This window comes from Denticeps clupeoides, chromosome 19 (assembly GCF_900700375.1).
Source record: "Denticeps clupeoides chromosome 19, fDenClu1.1, whole genome shotgun sequence".
In the NCBI taxonomy this organism is placed as follows: domain Eukaryota; kingdom Metazoa; phylum Chordata; class Actinopteri; order Clupeiformes; family Denticipitidae; genus Denticeps; species Denticeps clupeoides.
Genome location: NC_041725.1, coordinates 9,356,682 through 9,383,196, shown reverse-complemented (window position 1 = coordinate 9,383,196; position 26,515 = coordinate 9,356,682). Strand labels below are relative to the sequence as shown.

Here is a 26,515-nt window from a genome sequence, read left to right as displayed (position 1 = left end):
AGCAGTGGGCAACCATGACAGGTGCCCGGGGAGCAGTGTGTGGGGACGGTGCTTTGCTCAGTGGCACCTTAGTGGCACTTTGGCGGATCGGGATTCGAAACGGCAACCTTCTGATTACGGGGCCGCTTCCTTAACCGCTAGGCCACCACTGCCCCTCTTGGCATTCTCTCGATGAGCTTCAAGAGGTCGTCACCTGAAATGTTCCCAGAGGTGTTTAGCACTTGTTGGCCCCTTTGCCTTCACTCTGCGGTCCAGCTCACCCCAAACCATCTGGATTGGGTTCAGGTCCGGTGACTGTGGAGGCCAGATCTCCACTTTTTGTTAAATACATAACTCCACATGTGTTCATTCATAGTTTTGATGCCTTCAGTGAGAATCTGCCAACGTAAATGGTCATGAAAATAAAGAAAACACATTGAATGAGAAGGTGTGTCCAAACTTTTGGCCTGTACTGTATGCATAAATGAATAGTGAATTTCTGACAGGATGTGTCCATCTTTCACCCAAGAAAAGCCGCTTTTAATAGGGCAATGTAGAAATGAAAGTCACGTATTTAGAAATAACGTGAAAGCAATATATTTCTATAGGAATATGGGTTATCTCCTTATAATTTAAACATCGTCATGTTTGCCTAACGAATTGTGGTGGGGATCATGGGATACTGGAAGCCATCCATTCTGTCTTGCACAATATTTATTTAGCATTACCTGTGCAGGCAGCCCTGCTAATGAAGCGTTCAGAAGGCGATATTCAGAAGCCCGGTCATTACACGTCTGCTGTCTGTCTCTCGCCCATCCCGCACGTCTCACCGCTCCGGAGGAAGGAGCTCGGCTGCCTCTCCCGCCAACGTCCCGTCCTTGGAGGTTGCCAGAGTCGTGGCTTTCACGCTAAACTGGCCGGTTATATTCGGAGTAAGTGTGTGGTTTTTCTATGCAACAAACGTATAATCTAAACGTTTAATCTACTGCATTAGTGTTTTGAAGAAGAACTAGTAGAATTCGAATGGTAAGCCAGTCTTTTTGTTGCAGTGTTGCTGGCAGGTCTTTTAGGTCGCCACTGTGCTGTCCAGCTTTTCCGGGAGGAAGTTTTTCTCCCCGACCTGGCAACCCCCGCGTCGCCTCTCCGGAGCGCTCGTCTCAGCGCGGCGGCGGCGGCGGCGGCGGGAGCGGCGGCAGCAGCAGCAGTGCCTGTCGGTCCGGCGGCGGACGGCGGAGAGTTCGTGCGAGACGAGTCGGAGGGCGGCGCGGGGAATGAGGAGCTGGAACGCGAGCGAACGGTGCGTGGCAGCAACTTCTTTGATCATTTTTGGAATATAAATGTCCGTTCTTAAAGGAACGGAGGGCGGCGGGGTGCCGTAATTAGTATGGGAACTGTGGCGCGCTCCAAATCCAATTTGCCTCCGCCGTTCCATTAAGGCCGTAATGATACAACATTAGGGAAACATATCCGGGTATTTTGTTGGGAGTCGTTCATAACTTGTATATTATTCTGTTTTTTTTTTGTTTTTTTATTGAAGCAGTGAACACACGTGCCTGCCCCCGACAACATGACATCGGACTTGAACCTGACCGCCTTTCCAAACGCCAGCGACGCCAACAGCACGTTGAAAACGTGCACCCTGACCACGGGCTTCCAGTTTTACTACCTGCCCACCGTCTACATCATAGTCTTCATCGCCGGCCTGGTCGGGAACAGCCTGGCGATATGGATGTTCATGTGCCACATGCGTCCGTGGAGCAGCATCTCGGTGTACATGTTCAACCTGGCGCTGGCCGACTTCTGCTACGTGCTGTCGCTGCCCTTCCTCATCTTCTACTACTTCAACAAGACCGACTGGATCTTCAGCGACGCGATGTGCCGGCTGCAGCGCTTCATCTTCCACGTCAACCTGTACGGGAGCATCCTCTTCCTCACGTGCATCAGCGTGCACAGGTACTCGGGGGTGGTGCACCCCCTCAAGTCGCTGGGCCGGCTGAAGAAGAAGAACGCCGTCCGCACCTGCGCGCTCATCTGGTTCTTCGTCATTGCGGGGATCTCGCCCATCCTGTACTACTCGCGCACCGGCCCGAAGGGCAACTCCACCACCTGCTATGACACCACCACCAAGGACGAGCTGCAGGGCTACTTCATCTACAGCATGTGCATGACCGTCTTCGGCTTCTGCATCCCCTTCATCATCATCTTCGGCTGCTACGGATTAATCGTCAAGGCGCTGATATGCAACGACATGAACAACGCGCCCCTGCGGAAGAAGTCCATCCACCTGGTGATCATCGTCTTGGCCGTGTTCGCCGTCTCCTACCTGCCGTTCCACGTGATGAAGAACTTGAACATGCGGGCGCGCCTGTACTTCCAGAGCCCGGACATGTGCGACTTTAACAACAAAGTCTACGCCACCTACCAGGTGACCCGAGGCCTGGCCAGCCTCAACAGCTGCGTGGACCCCATCCTCTACTTCCTGGCCGGGGACACTTTCCGACGGCGGCTCTCTAAGGCCACCAAAAAGGCGTCCAGGAAGGGGGACAACCCCCTGCAGTCTAAGAGCGAGGAGACGGCCCTCAACAGCCTGCCGGAGTGCACAGAGAACGGGGACCGGCAGTTCTGATCGGACGGAAGACCTGCCGTCACCCGCGGGGTGAAATATTCCGAGTTGTTGTACTGTATCATACTTTGCCAGTATTATGTAGCCGCTCCTTGTTTTTTATGCGCTTTACCAGAACAGCCGGCCCCGGAGGACTTCCGAAGACGAGGAAAAGGCCCATACCCGATGAAGTCGGGCCGTTGGACGGTCCCTCCAGGACGAGCGCGTTGCGGTGCCGTGGGAGGGAAATGACGGGGAGTGTGAGGAAGTGAGAGTAGCCTTGATCCGTGACATGGGCCCGGTCTATCGTGTTAATTGAATAGGCTGTTTCAGTAGAAACCCTTTTGGTGAAGGGCCTGGAGGGTGAGGCGCAGCTCCTCCTCCTTCCGGCCTGCGTGCATGGCTGCGCATGCGCAGTTGCACGTCAACTCACGTGGGTTAAATCGCAAAATCCTGGATGGACTGGCCAGTACGTAACCCTGGTGAAACGTGAACAAAGCACTAACAAAGTCCGACCTGTATGTGCCACGCTGTTAATCTCTTGTAACGTGCTATGAATGTGTTTCTTTTCTGCTCTTCTGCACAACACCGGGAGGTCAGCGTACTTTTAGAACTTCACGCAGAGCAAGATGTCGCGCGTGGCTTTGTTCCCGTATAGTGCGTCTTTGTGCCACACGCATCATTCAGCCGATTCCACTTGAAGTATGAAGGGAAAAGGCGCCAATCCTCGCTCTGCAGTAAATAATGTTGTTAAATGTTTTGTAGAAGCTTCTTTATTTTTGTAAAAAAAAAGGATGAATTGCTGATACGTTGATGTTCTGTGTTTTTTTTTTTATGTTAACAAGATTCGATCAAGACTTAACTTATTGCATGTGTTCTGTGCTGAGCTGTGAGAAGTGTTTGGGGGGTGGGGGGTAAGGTCAAATGCATATGAAAATATAAACAACCCCACCTTCCTCCATGAACTTCAATGTGTTTTTCGCGTCCAGGTCACATGACCTGGCAGGAATGCTGGTGGCACGCTCTGGCATCCTTATCTCTGGTGACAGATAGCACTCCACAGAAGAGTGTGGTAAAAAAAGTGTGTGTGTGTGTGTGTGTGTGTGTGAAGTGAGGTAGCAGTATGCTTATGGCCATGCATATTGCATCCGTTTGTCTTACTAGACTTATATTAGCATCAGAGCTTTTTTTTTTCAAACAGAAAATTGAATGAACATTTCGGTGTAATGGTGCAAAACTAGACGCCACTGCAGAGTCTGACGGTCATCCCTAGAACTGAGATGTGAAATAATAAATCTAATATTTCTCATTTTAAGTTGCAGCAGTTAAACATAAGATATCTGATCTGAGGTGCATTTCCAACAGAACTGATTTAGTCCCGTGAAACACATCTGACTACATACGTTCCAAACATAGATAGCACATAAAAAAAATCATATTTTGTTTTTTTGTTTTTTTTTCCATCACTTAATAAATCTCAGTATGTATACCTTATCACGCATTCATATTCAGCACAGCTCTGTGTACTGCATTTATTTATGTCTAAGCAGTTTATTAAAATGACAAGTTGCGATATGGACATACGTGTTATTGTTAATATAATTATCAACCAGTACCTCAGTGTTAACACTAGCATAAGTAACAGTTTCATGCTATACCCATATTTACCCATATACGTTTAGTCCGGCTGGCCTATATTTATTATTATTTATTACGATATAATCATGTCGAAATAAGGCCTATATTAAATTATATATATAAAATGGTTTTCACCTAAATTCTGTTTTTTTTCTAATATACAGTTACTTTATACCGCCTCTGTGTGTCTTTGTGTTGTTTTTACATATTGTGTTCTTATCCTCATGAGTGAATGAATGTCAGTGGGGGCAGCATTGTTATTAATGGCAGTCGTATTGCATTTCCTTTCTTTTTTGCAACTGCCTTTTTTCAAACTATTCTGGCTTTTCTTCCCTTTTAAGTAAAAGGGAAGGGAAACTAGGAAGGTTTTTTTTTTTTTTTTTTAAAGGAGGCCAGCGCCTTTTTCTTTTCCTCCAAGCGTTTCCCAAGACGCCCTTTGTGCTCCGGAACAAAAGGTCTGAACTTTTTAACGTGGGGAACGGGAGACTGTGGAGTCCAGGCCAGCCCCTTTTGCTGGCACGGGACACCAGTATCTGTGTCTAAATGTGCTGTATAAATAGAATGACTTTTTATTTCCTGCCTTTGCCTGGTTGGTTTAGTGGGAGGTCCTGTTGATTGAAAGGTTGTAGCAGCTCTGTTCTCCTTTTGAACTGGTGGCTTCAGTTGTGGTTGCGGCTATTACTGCTCGGCCACGTTGGAAATATTAGTTTATTTAGGCAATCGAGTTTTATGTTGTCCTGTTGGCTCATTTTCCTGCAGAGGTGAACCCACACTCATGTCTGCACATGCCAGAACTTCCAGGACTCGTATGCTCATGAGCGTAGGCTGCTGGATGTGAAAAAAAAAAAAAAACTTCAGCCATAGAAGATTAGACTAGCTGAGGCACGACAGCCTTTGGTGCTAGCGACCTCTTCGCTTTTAAAGAAACTTGCCCTCCATGACTGGGGAAAGGAATGACGGAGGGAGGTGAGGAGGTGGTCAGCGCTGAGGCCAGCAAGTGCTGTCCCTCACCGGTGGGACAAAAAGACCCCAACGTGAGTTGGCGAATTATAGCACAAACGGACCTGTTCCTGTCGGCCGTTTAACGGCTATGGCCGAGATCACATCTGTCAGCCGTCTGGCTCTGCAGTGGCTCCGCTTTACTGTGTTTGCCCCTTTCGCTGATTGAATTGGCCCAGGCTCTGAAGCCCTGGCTCTGGTGTGAGAATGTAGACTCAATTGGTGAATTGGTGAGAAGCCCTTGTATCCCAGTGTTCACCTGGCATCTGTCATGACCACAAGATGGATCCCAAAATATATTTTTTGCACAATTTTCTCCGCTTTTCTCCCTGCAGTCCAAAGGCATCCAAACAAGGTGGATTGGCAATTCCGAATCTTCTGTAGGTGTGAGTGTTTGCACTCTGTGGTGGTTTGGCACCGCACCCTGCGGTGTCCTGGTATGGGCAGGCACGATACAGTGTAAAGCAGTTATGGAAATTGAGTGAGTGAGCATATATATATATATATATATATAGGCCATTATGTATGTGCATAAATATATTGGGTTATAGATGTCATACGAATGTATATATTGGCGGATCACTCCTTTTTGTTGTACTATTCATGACTAGACAGCTTAATCTCACTCATCCATTTTTGGTCTTAAACTAAAGGCCAAAGCAATTACTCAACATTGCATTTCTGGTCTCTGAGAGCCTCACTGTGATGCCTTGTTGCTGTAAGCAAAATCAGATGGCTTTTGCATTTAGGACATCATGGAGAGGCTGACTCAAATGCTGACTCAACTTGAGCTTGGACACAATGTTGGCTAGAGAGGTTGATCACTGGTTCACTTTCTATTACATTCAAGCACGATAAAACAAATTCAACTAATTCAGTGGTTCCCAACCTCAGGGGGTGATGGGGGACAGTAACACACAGGAAAATGTAACTCTGTATAATCCTGTATGCTATATAGACTAGAGATGTAAATATTGGCCCGGCTCGGGTTCGTATCATTTTAGAAACACAAACTTGCAGTCCATAGTACCTATCCTTTTCGTATGATTCGCTGCTTGTTAATTTGCTTTGTTGATTGGTAAAACTATTTCGCATGTTGTAAATTTGATTTATTAAACATTAGTTTTGTAATTAAATGTTTGTTCACTTTGCAATTCTTAGGTGTGCTTGAGGTAACGTGTTTTAATTATAGTGATAGATATGCTAAAATGGATGCTGACGGGGTGAAATGGCGATTTGTACATTAAACCCACACATTTCATTTCCCTCTCAATCTAGTGTTCGTATCGTGCACAAAGAAAGCCGGTCTTCTAAAAAGCTGTACATTGCATATGGCTGTATGGAAATGGTGCAGTAAAAACACTGACTGTGTGACTATCATTTATTGAAATGTGCTTCAGGGAAAAAGTTTGGGAACCACTGATCAAATTCATTGTGATATATAAAGCATACTCAAGTATCCAGATGCTATCCCAGTTTTTTTTTTTCCCAATTAATTGACATACACACGTAAAACGTACATTAGATGTCATGGTATCCAACTGGTGAACAGTGCATACTCGCAACATAAAATCCTTCATGTAATGTACAGGCTAATATTATTAATTATGTAGTACATTTTGCATTATAATATTTTTTCACAAATTTAATATTGAAAACAAATAAAAGTGTGCTTTCGTCAAATCCCAAATGTAATGCATTGAATGAGCACAACACATCTCGAGGATCATTATTAGTTAATTCAAGTTTGTATTAGATTCAGAACATAATTAGTTTCCTCATGTTATTATGCATTATTATCATATCCTGCTGCTGGACATGTCTAGTTATGGTTTATTCATCTCATGTGAAAATAATTTCATTTCGGCTGTGTGTGTGTGTGTGTGTGTGTGTGTGTGGGGGGGGGGGGGGGGGGGTCATACTCACATTCATAATGAACTTTTATTTTTTGACATCTGGCTTCCTGATCCAGAAACTATTTACTCTGTCACCCGTCCAGATTGCCTCCCAGAATTGCCTCTGCGGTCTGGTTTTTAGCGTGCAGATTAGACAGAACTGGCGTCCGGATATCTGAGTACAGTGAGTTGCGGATTGCGTGTTATTGTGTGAGATCGCTGTTGCTCAGTGTTTACACGTGGCATGTCACGCATTGCGGTGCTGCTGGCAAGCAGTTGAAATGGAGGGCAAATAAACACCAACATGCCGTGCGTCGATGCAGCTGTTTCTGTTTTTCTGTTTGTTTGCTGTTAAAAAGTGAACTGGCCTTTAGAGAGCAGCCCTAAATTCTGTAAATACTGAGAGTGGCACCTCTCAGTCATTCCCATGCCCTAGTACCAGTTACATATTCTGCTTTATGTGTCCACCTTGGGGTCAGGCCCCTCACAAGCAGCAGAAACATTTAGTGACGAGTGCATTTCTTTATTTAATTTAGCAGTAATGATGCAGTCAGCCTGCGGTGTAGTCCTGGGTTCAGGTTCCCAAGAGCATCGCCGGCACTTGGGCCAAAGGAGGATGGTGGAGTGGAGGTGACTCGGCCTGTCTGATGTAGTGCCATTAGCCAACAGTGAGGTTAAACATCCCATTTACGCCAGACAATTCACTTACCTGATGCAGACATTTAAGCAAGAACACTCGAGAGTGAGTGCTGGATGGGCAGCAGGACCAGTATTACCTCAAGTGTTATTGTTCCCGCATTGTGCCAGGGCTAAAATACTGATGATTATGATTGTGATTATTAGGGCTCAGATAGGTAATATTTGATGTTGATATTATTAGAAATGCATAGAATACAACCCCCCGCCTTGATTTCTAGAAAACAATATTGATAGACGATTGAAAATTGATTTGTAGATAGTAATGGTAAAATATGAGCCAGTGGCTGATGGTCTATACGATGGTAGTAGCACATTATTTAGCCACAAAGACCTAAGCAAGATATCAGGTCTGTCTGTAATGCACTGATATTCATTGTAAAGATTGTCAGTTTTTTTCCCCAAAACATTACTTGATAGGATTCAGCAAATCTGCATTAATGTGGTAAAAGCATTTAATTACACTTACAGTTTACAGTGTCACATTACACTTTAGCAGACATTTCTAATGTATTTCTAATGTTCAATTTTTAGAGAGCATAGTATCCTATGCTCTACTATACTTTATACTATTCTTTTTTAAATTAAGAGTGATTGTCATTGTGAAACAATGTTGCACAGCACACGGTGCACACAGAGCCATCGCCCTTAGTGAGCAGCCTTGAAAGGCACCCGGGGAGAAGTGACGGTACCTTACTCATGGGGACCTCAGTGGCACCTTGGTTGTTTGGGATTTGAACCCACAACTTATGAGTCCGCTTCCTTACCAACTAGGCCACCACTGCCCTCGTCATAATTGTGAATACTTCCACATGCTCACATTAAATCTGGACATTTTACCATCTTGACAGGTCTTTTACATTTGCCACGTTCCTAAGTCTATGGGTCTAAGAAACGTGAAAAGTGTGTGGAGAGGAGGACGTCCACTGTTACACACGCAACCAAACAAAGCAAACAAACAGTGCTTTTATTTACAGTGAAATAACAGGTACAATAAAACAGCGGACTCAGCACAGCTAACTAACATCTAAACAGCCCAAAGAAAAGTGATGGTCCAGCGGGGATAACTCAAACACGCACAAAAGTAAGCGAAAAGGGCAAATAAAGCTAACAGGCTAACACAGGCTAACAACAAAGGGGTCGATCACACAAAGCAACAAGGGGACCCTGGGGACCTGCCAAAAGAGTAAGGGCCTAGAACAGACCCTGGGGACCTCCCGAACACCATCTGAAGTCTCTTTATATAGGTGGAGGTGGCCAATAGGCTGCTGGTAGGTGGAGCTGGTAGGCTTCAGCTCCTCCCACAAAGTCCACCTAAAAGAGACAGGACACAAAAACACAGCCAGCCACACAGAACACGTGGGAGCGTACGTTCCCTCACATTTCTGTTGCATAGTCAACAACTAATAATCTGTCAGGAGACAAAAACTAATCTTGTTTCCTCCAGATCTTACCTACTGTGTGTGGCCTCAGGGGTAAACGACACAGACGTCTCCTGACCCAGTTGACTCACCTGTGCACTTCAAGCCCCGCCCTGGCTGGATTCGGCCCGGCACAGGAGTTGCGCATGTGACGCACCTCTGTTAGCAAAATGCCGATGCATGTTAAACCTCTTCCACAGAACTGCGTGATTGGCGCCGTGATTGATGCGATCCCGGCCCCATTTTAATTCACCCACCCACTGCTTGCGGCGGGAATAATGAAGCCTCTGTGCTAGCACACAGGGGGAGGAGGAGCAGCGACTTTAGATAATCTTGCTCCTGGAACGGCATCAAAACTACAGCAGAACCATACAAACAGGAAGGACGGGACTGAGCGAGCCTCATTACTGCTGCTAACATGCAGACGGCCCGAATTTCACGCTGTGCCATAGCTGAACGTTTGCGTCGTGTTATGTGCCCTCACCGAGTGAAATATGATGAAGAAGTCAAACCTCAACTTGTCTTGTCTGTTTTCTAGTTAAAAAAAAAAACTGTGATTGATGTGATCAAAGCAAAGTGTGGAAATCTTGCTATTTCCCTGTCTGTCTCCCTCCACAGTCAGTTAAACTAGCAACAGCTTTGACTCTCTGACCTTTTATCACCGAAGGCGGTGCACAGTCACCCACGTCGAACACCCCAAATAGAATTGTGAGACAAAGCCACACGTTGCTCGGAGGCGGTCTTGCTGCGGGAAATGGGGAAATGGGCAAAAGAGCCATTTGAGGAAAGGATTAAGGGCGTGCAGGGAAATCAGTGACAGTGCAAGAGAGAGAGAGAGAGAGAGAGAGAGAGAGAGTGTGTGTTTGCTGCGATATGAGTTATGAGATAAGATGTGAGCTTTGAAATGAATCTGCCTCAGTGTCATGATTTGTGTGTGTGTGTATTTGTGTGGTGGGAGCTACTGGAGAAGTAAACAGAACCGGCAGGACAGGTCACCCTCAATTTGAGGATCAGTCTACAAGTAACTGTGAAATAAACGTTGTAAACGACCACGGCGTTTCCTTATTAACGGGCCGTCAGCAGACATTACAGACACCCCTTTTATAGTCACCTCAGGACCAAACATGCACACAGATTACCGGCACTATAAGTTCGCAACACAACAGGTACATCTTATGCAGCCCGCCTAGCGTCCATGTGAAAGTGAAAAAAAGTAAAAGTGAAGTGATTGTCATTGTGAAACACAGCACTGTGACAACGAAATGTAACCCATCACCCTTGGTGAGCAGTGGGCAGCCATGACAGGCGCCCGGGGAGCAGTGTGCTTTGCTCGGTGGCACCTTGGCGGCTCGGGATCGACAAGCTTCTGTTTACAGGTCTGCTTCCTTACCCACTAGGCCCCCACTGCCCCCCGTGTGTAAATACTGTGTAGAATAAACACTAAAGAGGACATGTGGTCACTGTACACACTGTACATCCTATCTAATGCTTCGTTATTTTTCCTTTTTTTTATCAGCTGTTTGTGCTGATGCCTGGGCCGTGAGGTCATAAATCCAGCGGGGGGGTCGGGCTGAGTTTATGCTCCTGCCGATGGCTCCTGCCACAGCTGTCTCCTGCCTGCACGTTGTTCCTCCGCAGGTCTCCATCGCTTCCTGCCTGGACTTTGTCTCACTTGTGAGGCAGGATTGGTCTTTACGGGAGTCGTGGGACAATCGTAATCTGTCAATGATACACAGAAATTATTGACCGGCAGGGACGTTTATGACACCGGTGAGTGGATCACATGACATATGGACGTGGCGAAGTGTGTCTGCACATTAACAGAGACGCTGCAGAGCACAAAGAACATAGTTTTATTTATTTATCTACGTGTTTATTTATTTGAAAACAAAAAATGCGGGGGGGGGGTGCTCTTTGCTACAAAACAGTACTTATATAATCTATTATAGAGAATTGCAAAATCATGTAATAAAGCTCTTCCGTTTAATCAAATCTCTCTCTTTCTTTCTCTGTGATGCCTGTTCTGCACAGTGAATCACGGTAATAGGGAATAAAAGAGGCAATCTCAAGTATTAGCCTGTCAGCAGGTACCCCCTTCTCTTGACAGCGTCCCTTAATCACACAATCAGAGTGCAACGGTACCGTCAGCCCCCGCCTGTATCAGTTCATTTTAATCCCTCTCTCCCATTCAGTGGTGATAGATTGTTTTTACTGTTTTAAACCATTCTTGGTAATATGATGCGCTTTCTCTGTGTAGGATGCAGCTTGACAGATTTTAAGTTCATTTTCACACCATAAAGAACAGTGCCATTAGCCCTTCTTCCAAATTTGAATGATCATACAAATCATATATGAAATTAAGGTTGAAGGAGCAGTGCTCTCTGTCCTGAAATGCTGGGGGCATGTCCTCTCAGATAACCTTCCTCCCCTCTGTTCGCAACAGAATGCCATAGGACCTTTAGCATTATCTTTGCTAATGGATGGAGAACATCTTTTATGGAGAACGGCTTTAGAACAGCAACAGTGATTGTGATCTGTTTACAGGCGGAGAAATACTAAGTGGTGGCTCCAGTGTGTCATCGGGTCATTACTTATGGCCCGCCCAACAGATCCTGAACACAGAAGTGATGAAAAACCCCACAGAAGTGCTATAACCCCACAATTCACTGTGATCAGTTCATTGTCTTTACATACATTTTTAGCAATCATTTTCAAATATTCTGAATTTCATTATACAAATTATAATGGTTCATTATGTCAATACAAGCTGACACTGATATAATGATCAGCGATATCCTGACTTGGGTTGTATGTGTGAAGTTTGCAGGTTTTTCAGCACACAGTACAATGAAACACAGGTTAGGTGAATGGACAAAGCAAATTTGGCGACGGATACGTGCAACCGTTGTGTCCAGGGTTTGTTCCTGCCTGGTGGCCATGGTTTGCTGGGACAGGCTCCAGCTTGGTGAGACCCTGACCTGAGCAAATGGCTTTGTGGAAGGGATGAACGGACGCATTGCAAAACACTTGGCTTTGTTGTATTTTGACAGTGCAGGCCGATACCCTAGTAACAGTACAGTAACAAAATCTCTCCAAATGGTGGCAGAATAATAAAGCAACTTGTCCCATTGGCAGAAAGGATGAAACCCATTTTGCTTCCATTAGCCGGATGAAGTGGTGGAGTGCAGGAGAGCCTCTGCCAACAGGTATTAAAGCAGCTGACAGGACGTATTTCCCTTTGAGATGCGGTGCAGTCATTCACACACACACACACACACACACACACACACACACACACACGTAGACACACACCGCACCGCTCTCTGCCTCATTTATTTCCAAGATAATATAAAATCATTTACAGGGATTGAATCTGCAATATGCCAGCATGAGAACAATAAATTATACATTATTGAAAAAGTGATTATTTCCATTTGTTTCAATTCTCTTTGAGCCCCTGTCTCTCTCTCTCTTTCCCGACTCTAGCTGTCTCTTGCCTCGTCTGTGTAAAACCCACACAGACACGCGTGCGTCATACACACACTTATTTCGCACGTTGTTCCTCGCCACCCCCCCCCATCCCAGCCCTCCATTTTATTTCCTTTCTATTAAAACATGCTGCACCGCTGGCTGACCCTATTAATCCCAGGGCTGTATGAGCCGGGCGCGGCCCAGACGGCGGAGCAACCAGCAGGTGATTAATGGTCACAGTTACCTGAACAAAAACAGCCCCCACGCACCCCCACACAGGCACAAACTCGCCGCGTGAGTCGACAGGGTTGACCTTTACAAGCTCACTCACACCCATCACAGAAGCGCGTTCTGACGGATTTCCCTCAGCAGCCCCGGATGGTAGGAAATACGGCGGACAGCTGTTTATGCAACAGCTGTATGAGACGGGGCGACAGACGTGGCCGGTCGTGGAGGAATACTGACTGGCATCAGGCTGCTGGTGCTTCTGCTGCGGTGTCCCCTGTCCCTGCAGCACTGTGGCTGCTTTGTGCTTGGAAGGGAGGGAGGGAGGGAGGAAGTGAAACCTCGGCAGAAGCGTGAAGCCCCACGCCGCCATTAATTGTAGCAATCTGCTGCAGACTCGCCAGACCGCGAGGACAGTCCCCTGCGGCTGCTGCTCTCCGAGTGATCGCATCAGCTGACGAGAAGGACGGGAAGGGAGCAGGAGGAAAAATACGGATTAGTGCAGCTTTCTTTTTAACCTCGGAGGTGTGAACAGCGGATTGTTGCTCAGTTGGAGATGCCTCCGAATCGTAATATGCATGCTTAATGGAGCGAAAACGACTAAGACAACATCATCGAAAAAATACAAAATGACGAATGTGCAAATGGGGTAACTTCCCTCATATTTCAGACCTGAGAGTTGACCCCTGACCCCATCCAACTGAGGTTAGATGTTTTGAGCTTTGTCAGGATTTATAAACTGACTGTAAATGTAAAGTGCCTCATGTTTAGCTGAGCTCATCAGCTCCTCCTGCACCGTGACCTTCTTATTTCCTGAAATCAAAGAGACTCTTGAGGAAATAGTATAAACATGTTTCCAATTAGCTCTGGTCTCAGTGAAGCATGTTGTACTGCACTGAAGAAGAGCGTTCTAACATGACGTTAGAACAAGAAGAATTTTGCCCATATAACTATATTATGTTCAAAAATGTACTCCCATTGAACTCTTCTGGTACAGGCATACTTTGTGGCTTGTGCACGGTGACTAATCTGTGATGGAACCATATAGGAGACCCTCATGCTCCTGTGGTTGCTGACCCCTGTCTGAGTTCAAACATGTGCCAACATGGATTTTACGGTCACTGTACTGGTTGGCCTTCAGCCATGCGGGTGTGACCTGACGCTCTTCCTTCTATATACATTCTCCACACAATGCCCAGGGCATGGTAGGCAGAGGTCCATCAAAAAAGATCACCTGCTGGGAGCAGGAATGGGAGGAAGTTCACATGGTCGCATCATCCGGAACGACATTACAACATTTTTTGACTATTTGAGGGGGTAAAGTTTCAGACTGCAAACAAGACAATTACTTGTCCTATTGATCTACATGGAAGTTTTAGTGGTTTGTTCCCATGCTACATACACAGAAAGTTTTTTACTGTAGTCCTGAATGATCCAATATTAGCACCTTTAGAACTGGAGTTATCGCAGTCATATTGTCATATTGTCATATTTTCAGTGGACCACTTGTTTTGTATATAGGACGCAGCTTTTTCGTGTGTTTGAAATGCCTGTGTGGTGCAGCTATTATCATTGCCAGACTCCACAGAGTCAGTGAGCTGAATCAATGACCCTGAGCCTATAAATACGTGAAAAACATGAAACGCCACCTTATCCAGGTCATGGTCAGAGGGAAGCAGGAACCCAAAAAGCCTACAACCGACTCTGTTTGAGATGAATATGTACTTTTTAAAATCTCATGAGACTAGTCAGCTATCACTGGGCTACAATACAATTCTTTTTGGAGGTGGTGGGGTTGGTTGGTGTGTGAGCAGACAGAGCTCCCCTCCCATTGTGGGAGGCTGGTTTGGTAAGTTGATAGTGGTGCCATAAATGTCCAGCTAAAATTAGCTCGCTGTGCCTCTGCAAGTACTTCTGACTTTGATCAGGCGTGACATGTCGGGACACAACCCTCCACTTTTGCCTCAACCGTTCTTTCTTTCGAGAGCCATGATTCGTTTGTTTTTCACTTGACCTTTCACACAATCACAGGCCTTCAAATTTCTGAGCTTGGCCATGCAAATGTCTACCGTCTGTTTGTGCCTTTTTCATGCATGGACATTCTTAAAGTACAATACCACCATTATATTAATTTATCACAAATAATTAAGCAAATGGATTACAGGTTCATGAAAAATACCCCCTCCAATAACATTTGACTCGCCACGTACAGACACGTTCATTAAAATACTGTAGTGCAGGCCTGTAACCAGTTCACACAGAACAAAGAATTTTATTTTATGACAAAACTGTAGTCAAACGTAAAAGTTAGGATATTAACTGCACTAAAATTGGGATATTTAAAACAGCACCTGCACTGGTGAAAGTGCAAAAGTAAAAAAATATTTTACTACAGAATAAATTAGCTGACATGTCATATACATAACGGCCAAAAATGAGAGTTGTACTTTAATTATAAGATTTTATTCTCTCCCTCCACATCTGACAACCAACATTATTATAATCATAACAGGACTGGATAAAAGTAAAATGGGCTAAAACAACACTTTCCGCTTTTGTCTCTGCCCTCACGTAAGAACACAGACACAAATGCCCGAACATTAACCTGTCACAATGATGAAACATCACGGACACGTTGCTGACATTTTACAGTTGAGGTGTCACCTACTGCTGAAGCGGCCCGCTGTTTTAACAAGTGGTGCTGCGGCACACTGAGCCAGTCTGTGTTTGAACGTAGTTCTAAGTAAACCGTCTACAGATCCTCGGAGCGCTTCGCTCTGTCTGGTTTAGTGCAACCAAACAGGATCTTCCTGTGCTGCATGCCTGCTCGTCACTCAGCTGTGGAACTGCTAACACACACACACACACACACATGCACAGCCTATATATCTGAAGGGCAATGTGGTGAATAAACAAGTCACTTTCTAAATACTGGTTCTTCTTCCTCATTCAGATACAACATCGTTTGCTTTTTAAAGCACAGAACAGTCTGGAATAGCTGGCTGTTGATTGGAGATCACATGTACGTATATTGTGAGCTCATGGTCATACGGAGGCCTAAAAAGAAAATAGGACATGGTGGCGATTGTGGCATGTTTAAGACTGGACAAATGTGCAAAATGTGGGGCATACGTGCCGAACTTAGGAAGTCATGGGCATTTATCCAACAGAAACGATAACTTTAGTTATCATAGTCCAGTCTAGTCTAGTGCAAACTACAACCTGAGAATTCATGCCATGTGATTGGACTGAAAACCCTGGAGAAGATTTTACATTTCAGAGTGCCGACAGAAATTGTGTCCTTTGGGGTCTTTTCAGCAAGGCATGCTTCAAACATTTGGTGTAGTGTATGTGGTGTAGACGAATGGAAGCTATTGGCGCAGCAATTAGAAAATAATCACTCGAACTCTGCCCTGCCTCAGGTCTTTCTCCGCATCCTCGTGATGAATGAGGAAGGTTGTGGGTTGTGTGTTGTGCGGCCTGGATTTGGAAACTCTCTAGGTGATAACGAGGCAGGACAATAGATGGAGATGGTACAGATGAATAATCTTATTGCTGTTCGTTTCTAGTCAAAATATTGCCAAATAAAGAATGTTCCCAGTTTCCGGTCATTTCGAAGGTGCTACCAGTGGACATTGTTGTCACTCAGGTTTGATGGGGATTGCTTCATTAAATGCTGTGGAGCATGGTGGGCACCAAGTGTCACTTGGTCGGGATGGGGTTATAATCCCCCTCCCAGACATTTCCCGCTTGTCACTTGGCCACTACTCCGCTGTGATACTGAACACTCACTTCCTCACACCGTCAGCAGAGATTCTGTGTGATTAATGCAGACGTTTTTCTTCTTGAACGGAATTTCTGGCAAGTTCCTGAGATGCACACGACGGAAGGCAAACAAAAGATTGATATATTGGGCAGCTGAGGACGTAGAACGTGTGTGTGCATTCAACGAACCCCATCTGCAAAGGTCAACATTCATCTTCCATAAACTGCAGCTGCAACGAAACACATTTCCAAACATCGCGGTTGTACTGAAACCCCAGCAGCACATCTGGGCCACGCTCAGCATCCACTGTTCATTCGCGCTCAGGCTTTCTCATGAATGAGCTTACACTCTCGGCCGTTGTGGCCATGACCCCTGGATGTTTTCTCTATCGGCCCCTCTGCATTTAATATTAATGCTGATGAAATGTCAGGCGTGAAAGGCAGTTATTGTTGGACGGGTGAAAGAGCTTGTGTCCCACTCTGATTCTCCCTTCCATCCGGTTGCGTCCGACTTATAGGAGGTTCACGCACTGGGACAATTGCATGGCTGTGTGCTCTGATTGTTGAAAAAAAAAAAATACCCATCTTGCTGGTCTGAATTCAGCTTTGTAACTGTACTGTGCCAAATGCACAACACTGCTTCTTTATGGCACACTCTTATCATCCACGCTCTCCTCCAAGACAGCACATTCCTTTAAAATGCATTTAATCATTCGTTTTGAAAAGATTTGCCTTACAGCATGTGAACATAACACCAGACAAAAGCCTGCAAACCATTTACCATTGACAATATTTAATTAAATGTTCAAATTAATTTCTGTTGCCGTCTTTTCCATCAAACATAATGTTGTTCTTTCAGAATGAATGTCTGCGTTAAATCGAAATAATAGGAAAAATGTAATGGATTTTTTTTCTTCTTGGTAGCTTTGTCACTGGCTTTGAATTAAAAATAAAGCCAAATTAATAACTGTAGACGTTTTTGTTGTTAGATTCAAAATAAATAAATCTAATTCTGGAACGCCAGGCTCTTTTTTTCTGTGCAATGCTGCCCTCCTGTGGCGATACGTCGTATGCGCAGATTCCGACCAGTAAGTGTCTCTAGAACTCCGATGACAAAATGAACAAGAAAACACTGGCTGCCTAGTTTATTCTTGTTACAGAATAACATCAATTCTGGATTATGGGCCCTTTTCAATGTAGGGCACCTAAAACGATCCAAACCACCTAGAGGACTGTTTAGACAAGAGCGTGGCCCAACCAACATGTCAGCGTAAGTGCTTAAGTGAATTAATAGGACACAGTGGTTGTAGGGTAGGTGTGTATTACACCTTTTTTGCCACACAGGGCTGATAGGCTTTACATGCTGGACGCCTCCTTTCACATCAATGAGCCGTTTTTGTCAGTTGGTGTTTAGCGTTTACGGCCTCTCTGTAGTGTAGAGTAATACACAGAAGGGCCCAGACATACCAAATCACACCTCTACTGTTGGCTGGGTACATACATCTAGTAAAGTAATTACGATTTATGCATGATTTAATTTAGCAGTAGACATTAGACCAGCAAGTCTGTGACATGCAATTCATTTGGAAGTTGTTCACTTAAGATGATTAATGATGGCTAACTGTTATATCTGAAGTAAAGCCAAACCAAGGGTGATGACACAACCGCAGTTCAATCCCAGTAGGAGCAGGAATCACTTCTGTCAAATAGGAATGCATGCCAAATTGTGACAGTTTTCCTGGTGCCATGTGAAGAATTATAGCTGTACTGATGTTCCCTACGAGCATCTATTTGCGTGCAGACTTGAGTTACGGGATACAAATACACATGTGCTGCCCGCCTCAACGTCTCCGTGGCATTGTGATTAATGGCCGTGTGTTGGTGACAATGGCTGTTCTCACCTGCTAATTATCCTCATTAACTCCTAGCTAATGTCTCTGGCCATCCAGGGATTAATTTTGTTAGAGGAATATCACAAGATTTAATTGGTGTGAAGATCAGTGATCATTTTCTCTTCTGAAACATTTGAATTCTGAAATACTAACTCCAGAACTCCAGTTCTTAATTACTAACTTCAGGGCACTTCAGCCATTTTAAACACAGATCATTTTTTCTTCTTAGATGAAAGCATTTTTGTATACAATTCCTTCACATATTTAATGCTCCCTTCCATTTTTAAAAAATGCTCAGTCTTCATGCTAGACATAGATAGAGTGGTGCCAATGAAGGAGGCTTCAGGTGCGAGACAAAGGCCAATAAAAAAAACTTTTTAAAACGATCACGCCAAAAAAGTACCTATTGCTGAAGTTGTGTCAGATGGACCTTCATAAGGTATAATGACATGTGACATAAGACTGAAATATTTTTTGGTTATTATATTACTGTTATATATTTTACTGTATTAATTTTTGTCTTGTAGCAAATTAGGATGAGTTTTACTGGTTTCCTGTGTGCTTCATTGCTGACATCATGATTACCACTTGTGATCAATACAGTTATAAAATAAGTAGATAACTTTCAGAGATGCTAACAGACAGGAAGTTTCTTAGTCAGAATGACATAATCAAGGACGTCCCTTCCAGCAACAACAATAAAATGAACTCACTAGTTTGCTTAGTCATGCAAAATGCAGAATACAGGATATGACAGTCATGCACACTCCCTAATATGTTTTTAGTTTCGGTGTCCTGAGTGAACATAACTTTCATACTTAAACTAACAATTGTTCACCTAATTTGATCAATGACCAAATCTTAAAATTCTTAAAGGTGTGATTTATCATTAAATAAGTGACATGCACTGAGCTTTAATTTCTCACTGTCACCAATCTTAACCTCAATTGTTTTGAACTGTGAATAAATTGTTAAACTGAATGTGAAATTACTTAACATTATTAAAAAATATATAGACTATTGCTGTCTTTCCTGGATTAAGCATTTCCCTCCTGGATTCCCAACTGTGAAAAACTCATTGCTCAACCTGGAGTTTGAGAACAAGGCGTGGCTGCCGCGCTGATAGCGGGACGTTCCGGATGTTGCCAGGTTGCAGGAAAACAAACATTCCTGAGTGACAAACCAAACGACAAACGAAATACGCCGGACGAGATTCCAAAAGACTGTCCTATAAAAAAAAAAAAAAAAAACATTCAAATGAATTGTATGTTCATTATGTAGACACACTTCACAAGGTGACAAAAGAAAAACTAATTCTTTAGCGCAATAAATTCAATGTGTTTAAATTGCCTTTTAAACTGCCATACATAAGTGTAAAACTATGTAATGCAGTGCAGACTACAACTAGCCAAAAACTAAATGTCAATTAATCACTGACACATCTCTCGTTTATACTTGTGCCTACTTGGCAACCCTGCATGTGAAGGAAGAAGGAATTTCTGGTGACCCAGTAAACTGCACCTTTAAGAAACTGCAGCCTGCACGCTGTGGTCGTGACCAACGTTGCCAGGTTCGCTTATTACACGTGAGTTTGGACTTCCCGATTTATGATTTACTGACTGATCGCTTTCCTGTTTGTGGTGCACAATTCCAGAAAGGAAAATTGACGTCACGAAATTCACAACAATAAACACATACTTATCGAACGGGCACCGGTTTGAAGGGACATGTTGCGTGTTTCGCCGCCGCGCGCTGGCAACCCGACTAGTGACGTGAGCACGCCGCGCTGTGTATGTGGGAAGAGCGTGCGCGCGCCCGTCGCACGGAGTCGCAGCGCCAGGTCCAGCGGGTCGCGATCGCGTCCCCACTCTGATGCCGGGGCGCGACCGCAGTCGAACGAGCCTGCCACCCACCGCGCGATCGGCCGCCATCCCGGCCGGAAGCCAGCGACTCGGGGCGGACGTGTGAGCAGGGCGGTTCTCGGGAACGGAGGCGCCGCGTCTCGGGAGCCATGAGAGAATACAAAGTAGTTGTCCTGGGCTCCGGCGGCGTGGGCAAGTCGGCACTGACCGTCCAGTTCGTCACGGGCTCGTTCATCGAGAAGTACGACCCGACGATCGAGGACTTCTACCGGAAGGAGATCGAGGTGGACTCGTCGCCCTCCGTGCTGGAGATCCTGGACACGGCGGGCACCGAGCAGTTCGCCTCCATGCGGGACCTGTACATCAAGAACGGCCAGGGCTTCATCCTGGTCTACAGCCTGGTCAACCAGCAGAGCTTCCAGGACATCAAGCCCATGCGGGACCAGATCATCCGCGTCAAGCGGTACGAGCGGGTGCCCATGATCCTGGTCGGCAACAAGGTGGACCTGGAGGCCGAGCGGGAGGTCTCTTCCGGGGAAGGCAAAGCCCTGGCGGACGAGTGGAGCTGCCCGTTTATGGAAACTTCGGCCAAAAATAAAAGCTCGGTGGACGAACTGTTCGCCGAGATCGTCAGACAAATGAACTACGCCTCGACACCGAACGGGGACGACCAGTGCTGCTCGTCGTGCGTTATACTTTAAGGAAAAAAAGATATATATACATATATATATATTCTATTTTATTCGTTTGCAATGGTGAGTGACTAATAATATATCACTTAACTAAGAATCGAGACTAACTGCAGAACAAAACATGAAAAAAAGAGAGCATTTTGGGGGCTTGAAGACGACGAAATACTGTCTGGTGTAAATTGACGTCATCAGTGTTCGGAAGTGTCCTATCATGTCTTGCACACTCACGTTCTTAAAAATCAGTGTTTACATGACAGAATACTTGAATGTCCCTGGGATGTAGAGGAAAAAAAAAAAGACACGGTAACAGTTGGCACTTGGATTTGAGTTATTCCCCCTCCAGGTTTATTTCTGTTTTTTTTTTTTGTTTTTTTTTTAACGCAGTCGGAAGTTTTTGCATCTCTTCGTATTTTTACTTCTTTTTTTTTTGTTTTTTTTCTCCCCCCACCCGCTTGTGTGGAAGTGTGTTGCAGGAATTCTTTGACCCTTCTGCGCGTCTCCTCCCCGGGCTTGGACGGAGAAATGGCTGCACCAGGGGAGGAGAAGACCCCTGCCGGAGTTGCTCGGCATTCAGGAATTCTGCTCGCGGTTGGAGTTTTTTTTTTTTTTTTTTTTTTTTGGAGGGGTGGTGGTCCCCAAACCGCCCCCCACCACCAATGATGCAGTCGTTTTTTTTAATTTATTTTTAAAAATTGAATTTGACCCAGGACTGAGGAACCGTGATGTCTTGATGGAAGCTGGATCCCTGGGATTGGGATTCCCGGGACTTGCAGTCAAAACTGGAACTTAAACCCGGCCGAATCCGGGCGGGAACACGAACACTTGCTTTGTCGCCAGAGGAGGAAATACAGTGTGTTTTTGTTAACTGCTGCACATGACCCGAGCCTGAAAGAGGGGTCTGTACTCCGAGTCGTACAAATCCTCCTCCTCCTCATCATCATCATCATCATCATCGTTTTCAACAACAACCTTTCACCCCTCCGACCACGTTTGTTTCGAACCCCAGTGCCACCCTTCTTCTCTCTTTCTTCAAAGAACTCGCAGTAGTGGCGCGTGGACGCCGTTCCTTGCGCCGAGTGCCTTCCGAGAAACACCCCGCCAACAAACGGGCTCTTCTGACCCTGTGCCAACCTGAGAGCGTACTCGAACTGCTACGCTGGCGGGAAACCTACGACGAGGCCGCCTCGCTGTTGTTAGGTGGAGCGGCCGTTCCTTCAGCTCTGCCTCCATTGAGTTAAGGCTTTGCTCGTGCCCCCCCCCCCCCCACCCCCATCCTCTGTGTTTCTTGCTGTCGAGGTGCGGCTGACTTTAGGTGGCAATGCACACAGGTACTGAGAAGCCGTCAGTTCACGCGACAAAATAAAAACCACTTCATCTAGACCAGTTTTTTTCTTTTTTTTCTTTTAACGAAGATGTGATGTACCGTTTGAAATCCTAATCTGATTGTAAGTTTAATTTTCAGACCAGCGTTTTTAACAGCTGTCTGTTTTAAAGACTTTTAATACAAATTGCATTTTTAAAAAAAAAAAAAAAAACCAAACCCTCTCCCTTGTGTTTGATCTTTTTCCTCATTCGGCGTCTCGGTTTGCAGGTCCAGCAATACCTTTGTCGTATGTGAACCGTAAAACGCGAGTTAACCCGTCGCTTTTTTCCCCACTCTGACTGAATCACCTCCAGGAAACCGTGTGGCCGAAGTGACCCAGATTGTTATCGCGGCCGCTTTTCCATTTCACTTCCGCGCTCTGGTGGCGAAGCAGCTTCCTCCTTCTTCTTCTTCTTCTTCGAGAGTCGCTGTAATGGTTTCGCCTCAACTCCGTCTTTAAGCGTCGAAACTGGCGATTACGGTGTCCTCCGTGCCGACCTCCTTGACCGTTGAGCCGCTATGGCAATAAATTTAGTGGGACGGGCCGCTAATATGAACTGAATTGCTGGTGCAGCGAGGGAAACGTTCCCTCCTGGTTCTCTGCCTGTGAGTTCAGCGTTCCTTCGTGAAGGCCGTAGCTGATAATAAGTGTATTATGTAGTAATAACCCTTCTTATTAACCGCCCACCTCGTTCTCACGTTTCCTTCGAACGGGAACGTTTCACCCCCTGACCAGTGCCAACACTTTCTCTGTGACGGGCAACCGGCCGGCGTGGGTCGGTGTCACCGCGGATGGGGCTGTCATGTGCTGCCGTTGCCATGGATACTGAGGGAAGTGGTCATGGCCTGGGGCTGAGGGGTCTTGCGAAGGCTTTTGTTGCGCGAGTTCCGACGCGATCACGTGAGTTTCTTCCCGTGCTGCTAATTCCGGCACCATCCCGTCTGGAGCCTTCTACTGCGCGGTTGTAGGTGCCAGCCGGTCATGCTGTCCGTCACACGTTTACATTTACAGCCCTTTTCCAGAGGGACTTACAGTCAGTAGTGACAGGGACAGTCCTCCCCCGGACACACTCAGGGTTAAGTGTCTTGCTCAGGGACACAATGGTAGTAAGCGGGATTCGAACCCGGGTCTTCTGGTTCATAGGCGAGTGTGTCACCCGCTAGGCCACTACCACCACGATGACGTAAATGGTGGACGTCCCAGGTTCTAGTGAGCTGGCGACCTGCCGCTTAGCCGGAATTCCGCGGCTGCTAGCTGCGCTCAGGGCGGAGTGTATGTGGGGGTTTTCGTCTGATTGTGTGGTTCTTCCCCGTATCTCGGCGCCTTTAATCACCATCCAGCCTCCGTGTTGAATTAAAGGCTTTCTCTCGATCTGACTGTCAGGGGGTATTTTTTTTTTGGGGGGGGGTGCGATGCTTTTCCGTGGCTTTTCTAGCCTTATTACAGGTTCCCTCGGTCAAAACAGCATTTTTTTAAATTTCTTCCTCTTGAAAGCGTTGCTCAGTCCGCCTCTTCAGCTGTGTGTGTGTGTGTGTGTGTGTGTGTGTGTGTGTGTGTTTGTGTGTGATCTGCCGTGTTGTCACTGTCATTTGATTCTTTCAGCGAAAGTGACATCTTGGATCCTCTTGCTTGAGTCCGATCTGTTTGGTGCAGATTTTAAGTGGAAGTGAAGTGATTGTCATTGTGATGCACAGCACGCGGTGACACAACGAAACGTGTCCTCTGCTTTGAACTCGTCACCCTTGGTGAGCAGCAACCGTCTGACTACGGGCCCGCTTCCTTAACCGCTAGGCCACCACTGCCCCATTAAGTGATCGGCACACCCATTCCACGCAGTGTCACTGAAATATCACGCTAATCCTACACTGGTTTTGACTCATTTTTCCTGAGATTTCCAGATTGCTTTAGCCGGTAACCAGCTGCTCTGCTTGTTTCTGAAGAAATGATTGGAAGTTCCAGTTATATCTAGTGTGTTTTTTTTTTTTTTTTATGTGTTTCTGAAATGCTGCAACTTGAAAATACCTTATTTCTATTAATATAACAAAAAAAACTAATATTAGATTTATTAGACCAATTACAGCTATCAATCTCTGAAATTCAAAATGACTTGTGATTATATTCTGTTCAGAGATATTGATTTTGTGCTGGGTGTGCTGGTCTCCCTACATTTTTGGAGAAACTACTGATGATGGCGCCAACTTTACTTGAGTTTTGACAGTTTGGGTTCTGTGGCCCCTTCCTATGCTAAATAGCCCTATTCTAGAGTGATTTAATTGCACATTAGAGAAAGGGCCACAGGGTGAAACTAGCATGCTGCTTTGGTTCCCTTTAGACCTTTCGTGACACAGGGTGCCAGGAATACCCCGGAATTCCATTCATTTTTGCCATTCCTGCTGCTCGACTGTCCGGGCATGTCTGAGGTTCAGACCTGGCTGCCGAGAGAGAGAGAGAGAGAGAGAGGATCTTCTGGGAGAGCAGGGCAGAGGGGCCTGTCCAAACAGAGCCTAGACACCTCCCTCCCACCAGCCAAATGCCTGCCCTAACCGAACCCCTGGCTCCGGGCATGCCAAGTGGGTGTTGCTTTTTATTTGGTCTTGTTGTGGTAATTGTGCCGTCAAGAGTGCCGAGTTTCACTGCCATTTGTTGGGCTGCATTTTATTACCACTGCTCAGCTTTAACCCTTCTCCTGAGGTCAAGATGAGGAGGAGGAGGAGGAAATGGTGGCCGCTGGTGTCCGGTGACGTAGAATTAAGCCTTGTGATTAGAGGTAGTTGGCTGTTAAACCTATTTTCATTCCACTTTTGTCTATTTTTTTCCCCCCATGGTTGACCTTGTGAAGCAGGGTGTGTCTCAGAAATAACTGTAGCTGCTGCGGGTTTTAGAGAACATGGCTGAAAAAATGACCAGGTTCTTCTAATCGCTTGGTGCAAGTGCACTAATGTGTGTGACCGTGTGTGTGTGTGTGTGTGTGTGTAATATATATATATGCACACACAACACACACATACTTCTTAAGGGCGTGGCACACTCACCGAGGCGCCAGGAGGAAGCGAAACACACCTACACAACTCGAACGTCCCTGTTCCAAGAAACTCCCATCAGGCCTTGCTGATTGCAAAAGGGCCCAGAGGGGCTGGTCATGTGACGGGCTCTTTTTGCACGGAAGCAGCAATAGCGTCTGGCTGACATGTCGTTTCATGCCTTCAGTACGCTGCAGAAAAACGGGAAGTTTCGGATGAGCCGCTTAAACGTTCCGTTTTTTTTTTTTTTTAAAGGTTTATGCTGATCCTGGGAGAGACTCTTCTCTTCAAGTAAAACTTTGCCTCAGTTCATTATTTATGGGGGCCTTTTAACACCTAATGCTGCGAGTTTGTGAAATATAGGCTCGGGCCTTGTACGCGCGTTCTTCTTTCTTCCTCCCGCGGCCCAGAGGCGTGCCTGGCGCGCCAGGTGGATCGACGGCTAAGTTGACTGCAGATGTGCGTGTGTCCCGTGGTGGGCCTGTGCCCCACCCTGCGCCCAGGGCCCGCATGGGCTCCGGCAGCCGCGACCCTGTGTAGCAGTACTGCGTGTAGTGCTTATTTATGAAGAGGCGGTTCCTTGACGGAGCTTCTGTCAGAGAAAATACTTTCTTCATGTATTTTCCAGTTTTTTTTTTTATTTTCTCAGTTGCCTCCTCATGACTGATTATTGATATTAATCACTGTAGGAAGTCAAAATGGAAGAATGTTGACCACGCAATTTGCAAATTAGAAAATTTTATTGGCAGATTAGCTACAATTGCGTGTGAATCTTTGTTTCACTGGTGAAGTGAGAATCATGAACCAAACCTTAGACACGGATGCAAGGCGTCTGCCAAATTGCTGCCTTTCAGGTAAACGCGCACTACATCAGCCTACATCAGTCCACTCGGGTTGCGTTTCACGGTGTGGAGTGAATCCTTCATAACCTGCTATTTGGGTGAAACTCTTGACTGCAATGTTACGTTCCGTTTATTTCACATCAAAGCTGCTG

At 45.7% G+C, this 26,515-nt stretch overlaps 2 protein-coding genes across 3 annotated transcripts; both read left to right on the top strand.

The window, feature by feature from the left end:
• The first annotated feature begins 1,107 nt into the window (after positions 1-1,107).
• p2ry1 (purinergic receptor P2Y1) lies at positions 1,108-6,679 on the top strand. 2 transcript variants are annotated; one of them, XM_028961940.1, is made up of 2 exons: positions 1,108-1,276; positions 1,520-6,679. In XM_028961940.1, the coding sequence occupies exon 2, from the start codon at positions 1,547-1,549 to the stop codon at positions 2,603-2,605; it is 1,059 nt and encodes a 352-aa protein (XP_028817773.1). In that variant the 5' UTR covers positions 1,108-1,276; positions 1,520-1,546; the 3' UTR covers positions 2,606-6,679. The 2 variants fall into 2 exon arrangements, with proteins under 2 accessions (XP_028817773.1, XP_028817774.1); XM_028961941.1 differs by having other exon boundaries at positions 1,517-6,679.
• A 13,717-nt stretch (positions 6,680-20,396) lies between these two features.
• Positions 20,397-22,682, top strand: LOC114768955 (ras-related protein Rap-2b). The gene has a single exon (XM_028961513.1). The coding sequence runs from the start codon at positions 20,595-20,597 to the stop codon at positions 21,144-21,146; it is 552 nt and encodes a 183-aa protein (XP_028817346.1). The 5' UTR covers positions 20,397-20,594; the 3' UTR covers positions 21,147-22,682.
• Positions 22,683-26,515: the final 3,833 nt, after the last annotated feature.

Coding starts and splice junctions, on each gene's coding strand:
- p2ry1 (XM_028961940.1), top strand. CDS start 1,547: ATGACATCGGACTTGAACCTGACCGCCTTTCCAAACGCCAGCGACGCC.
- LOC114768955 (XM_028961513.1), top strand. CDS start 20,595: ATGAGAGAATACAAAGTAGTTGTCCTGGGCTCCGGCGGCGTGGGCAAG.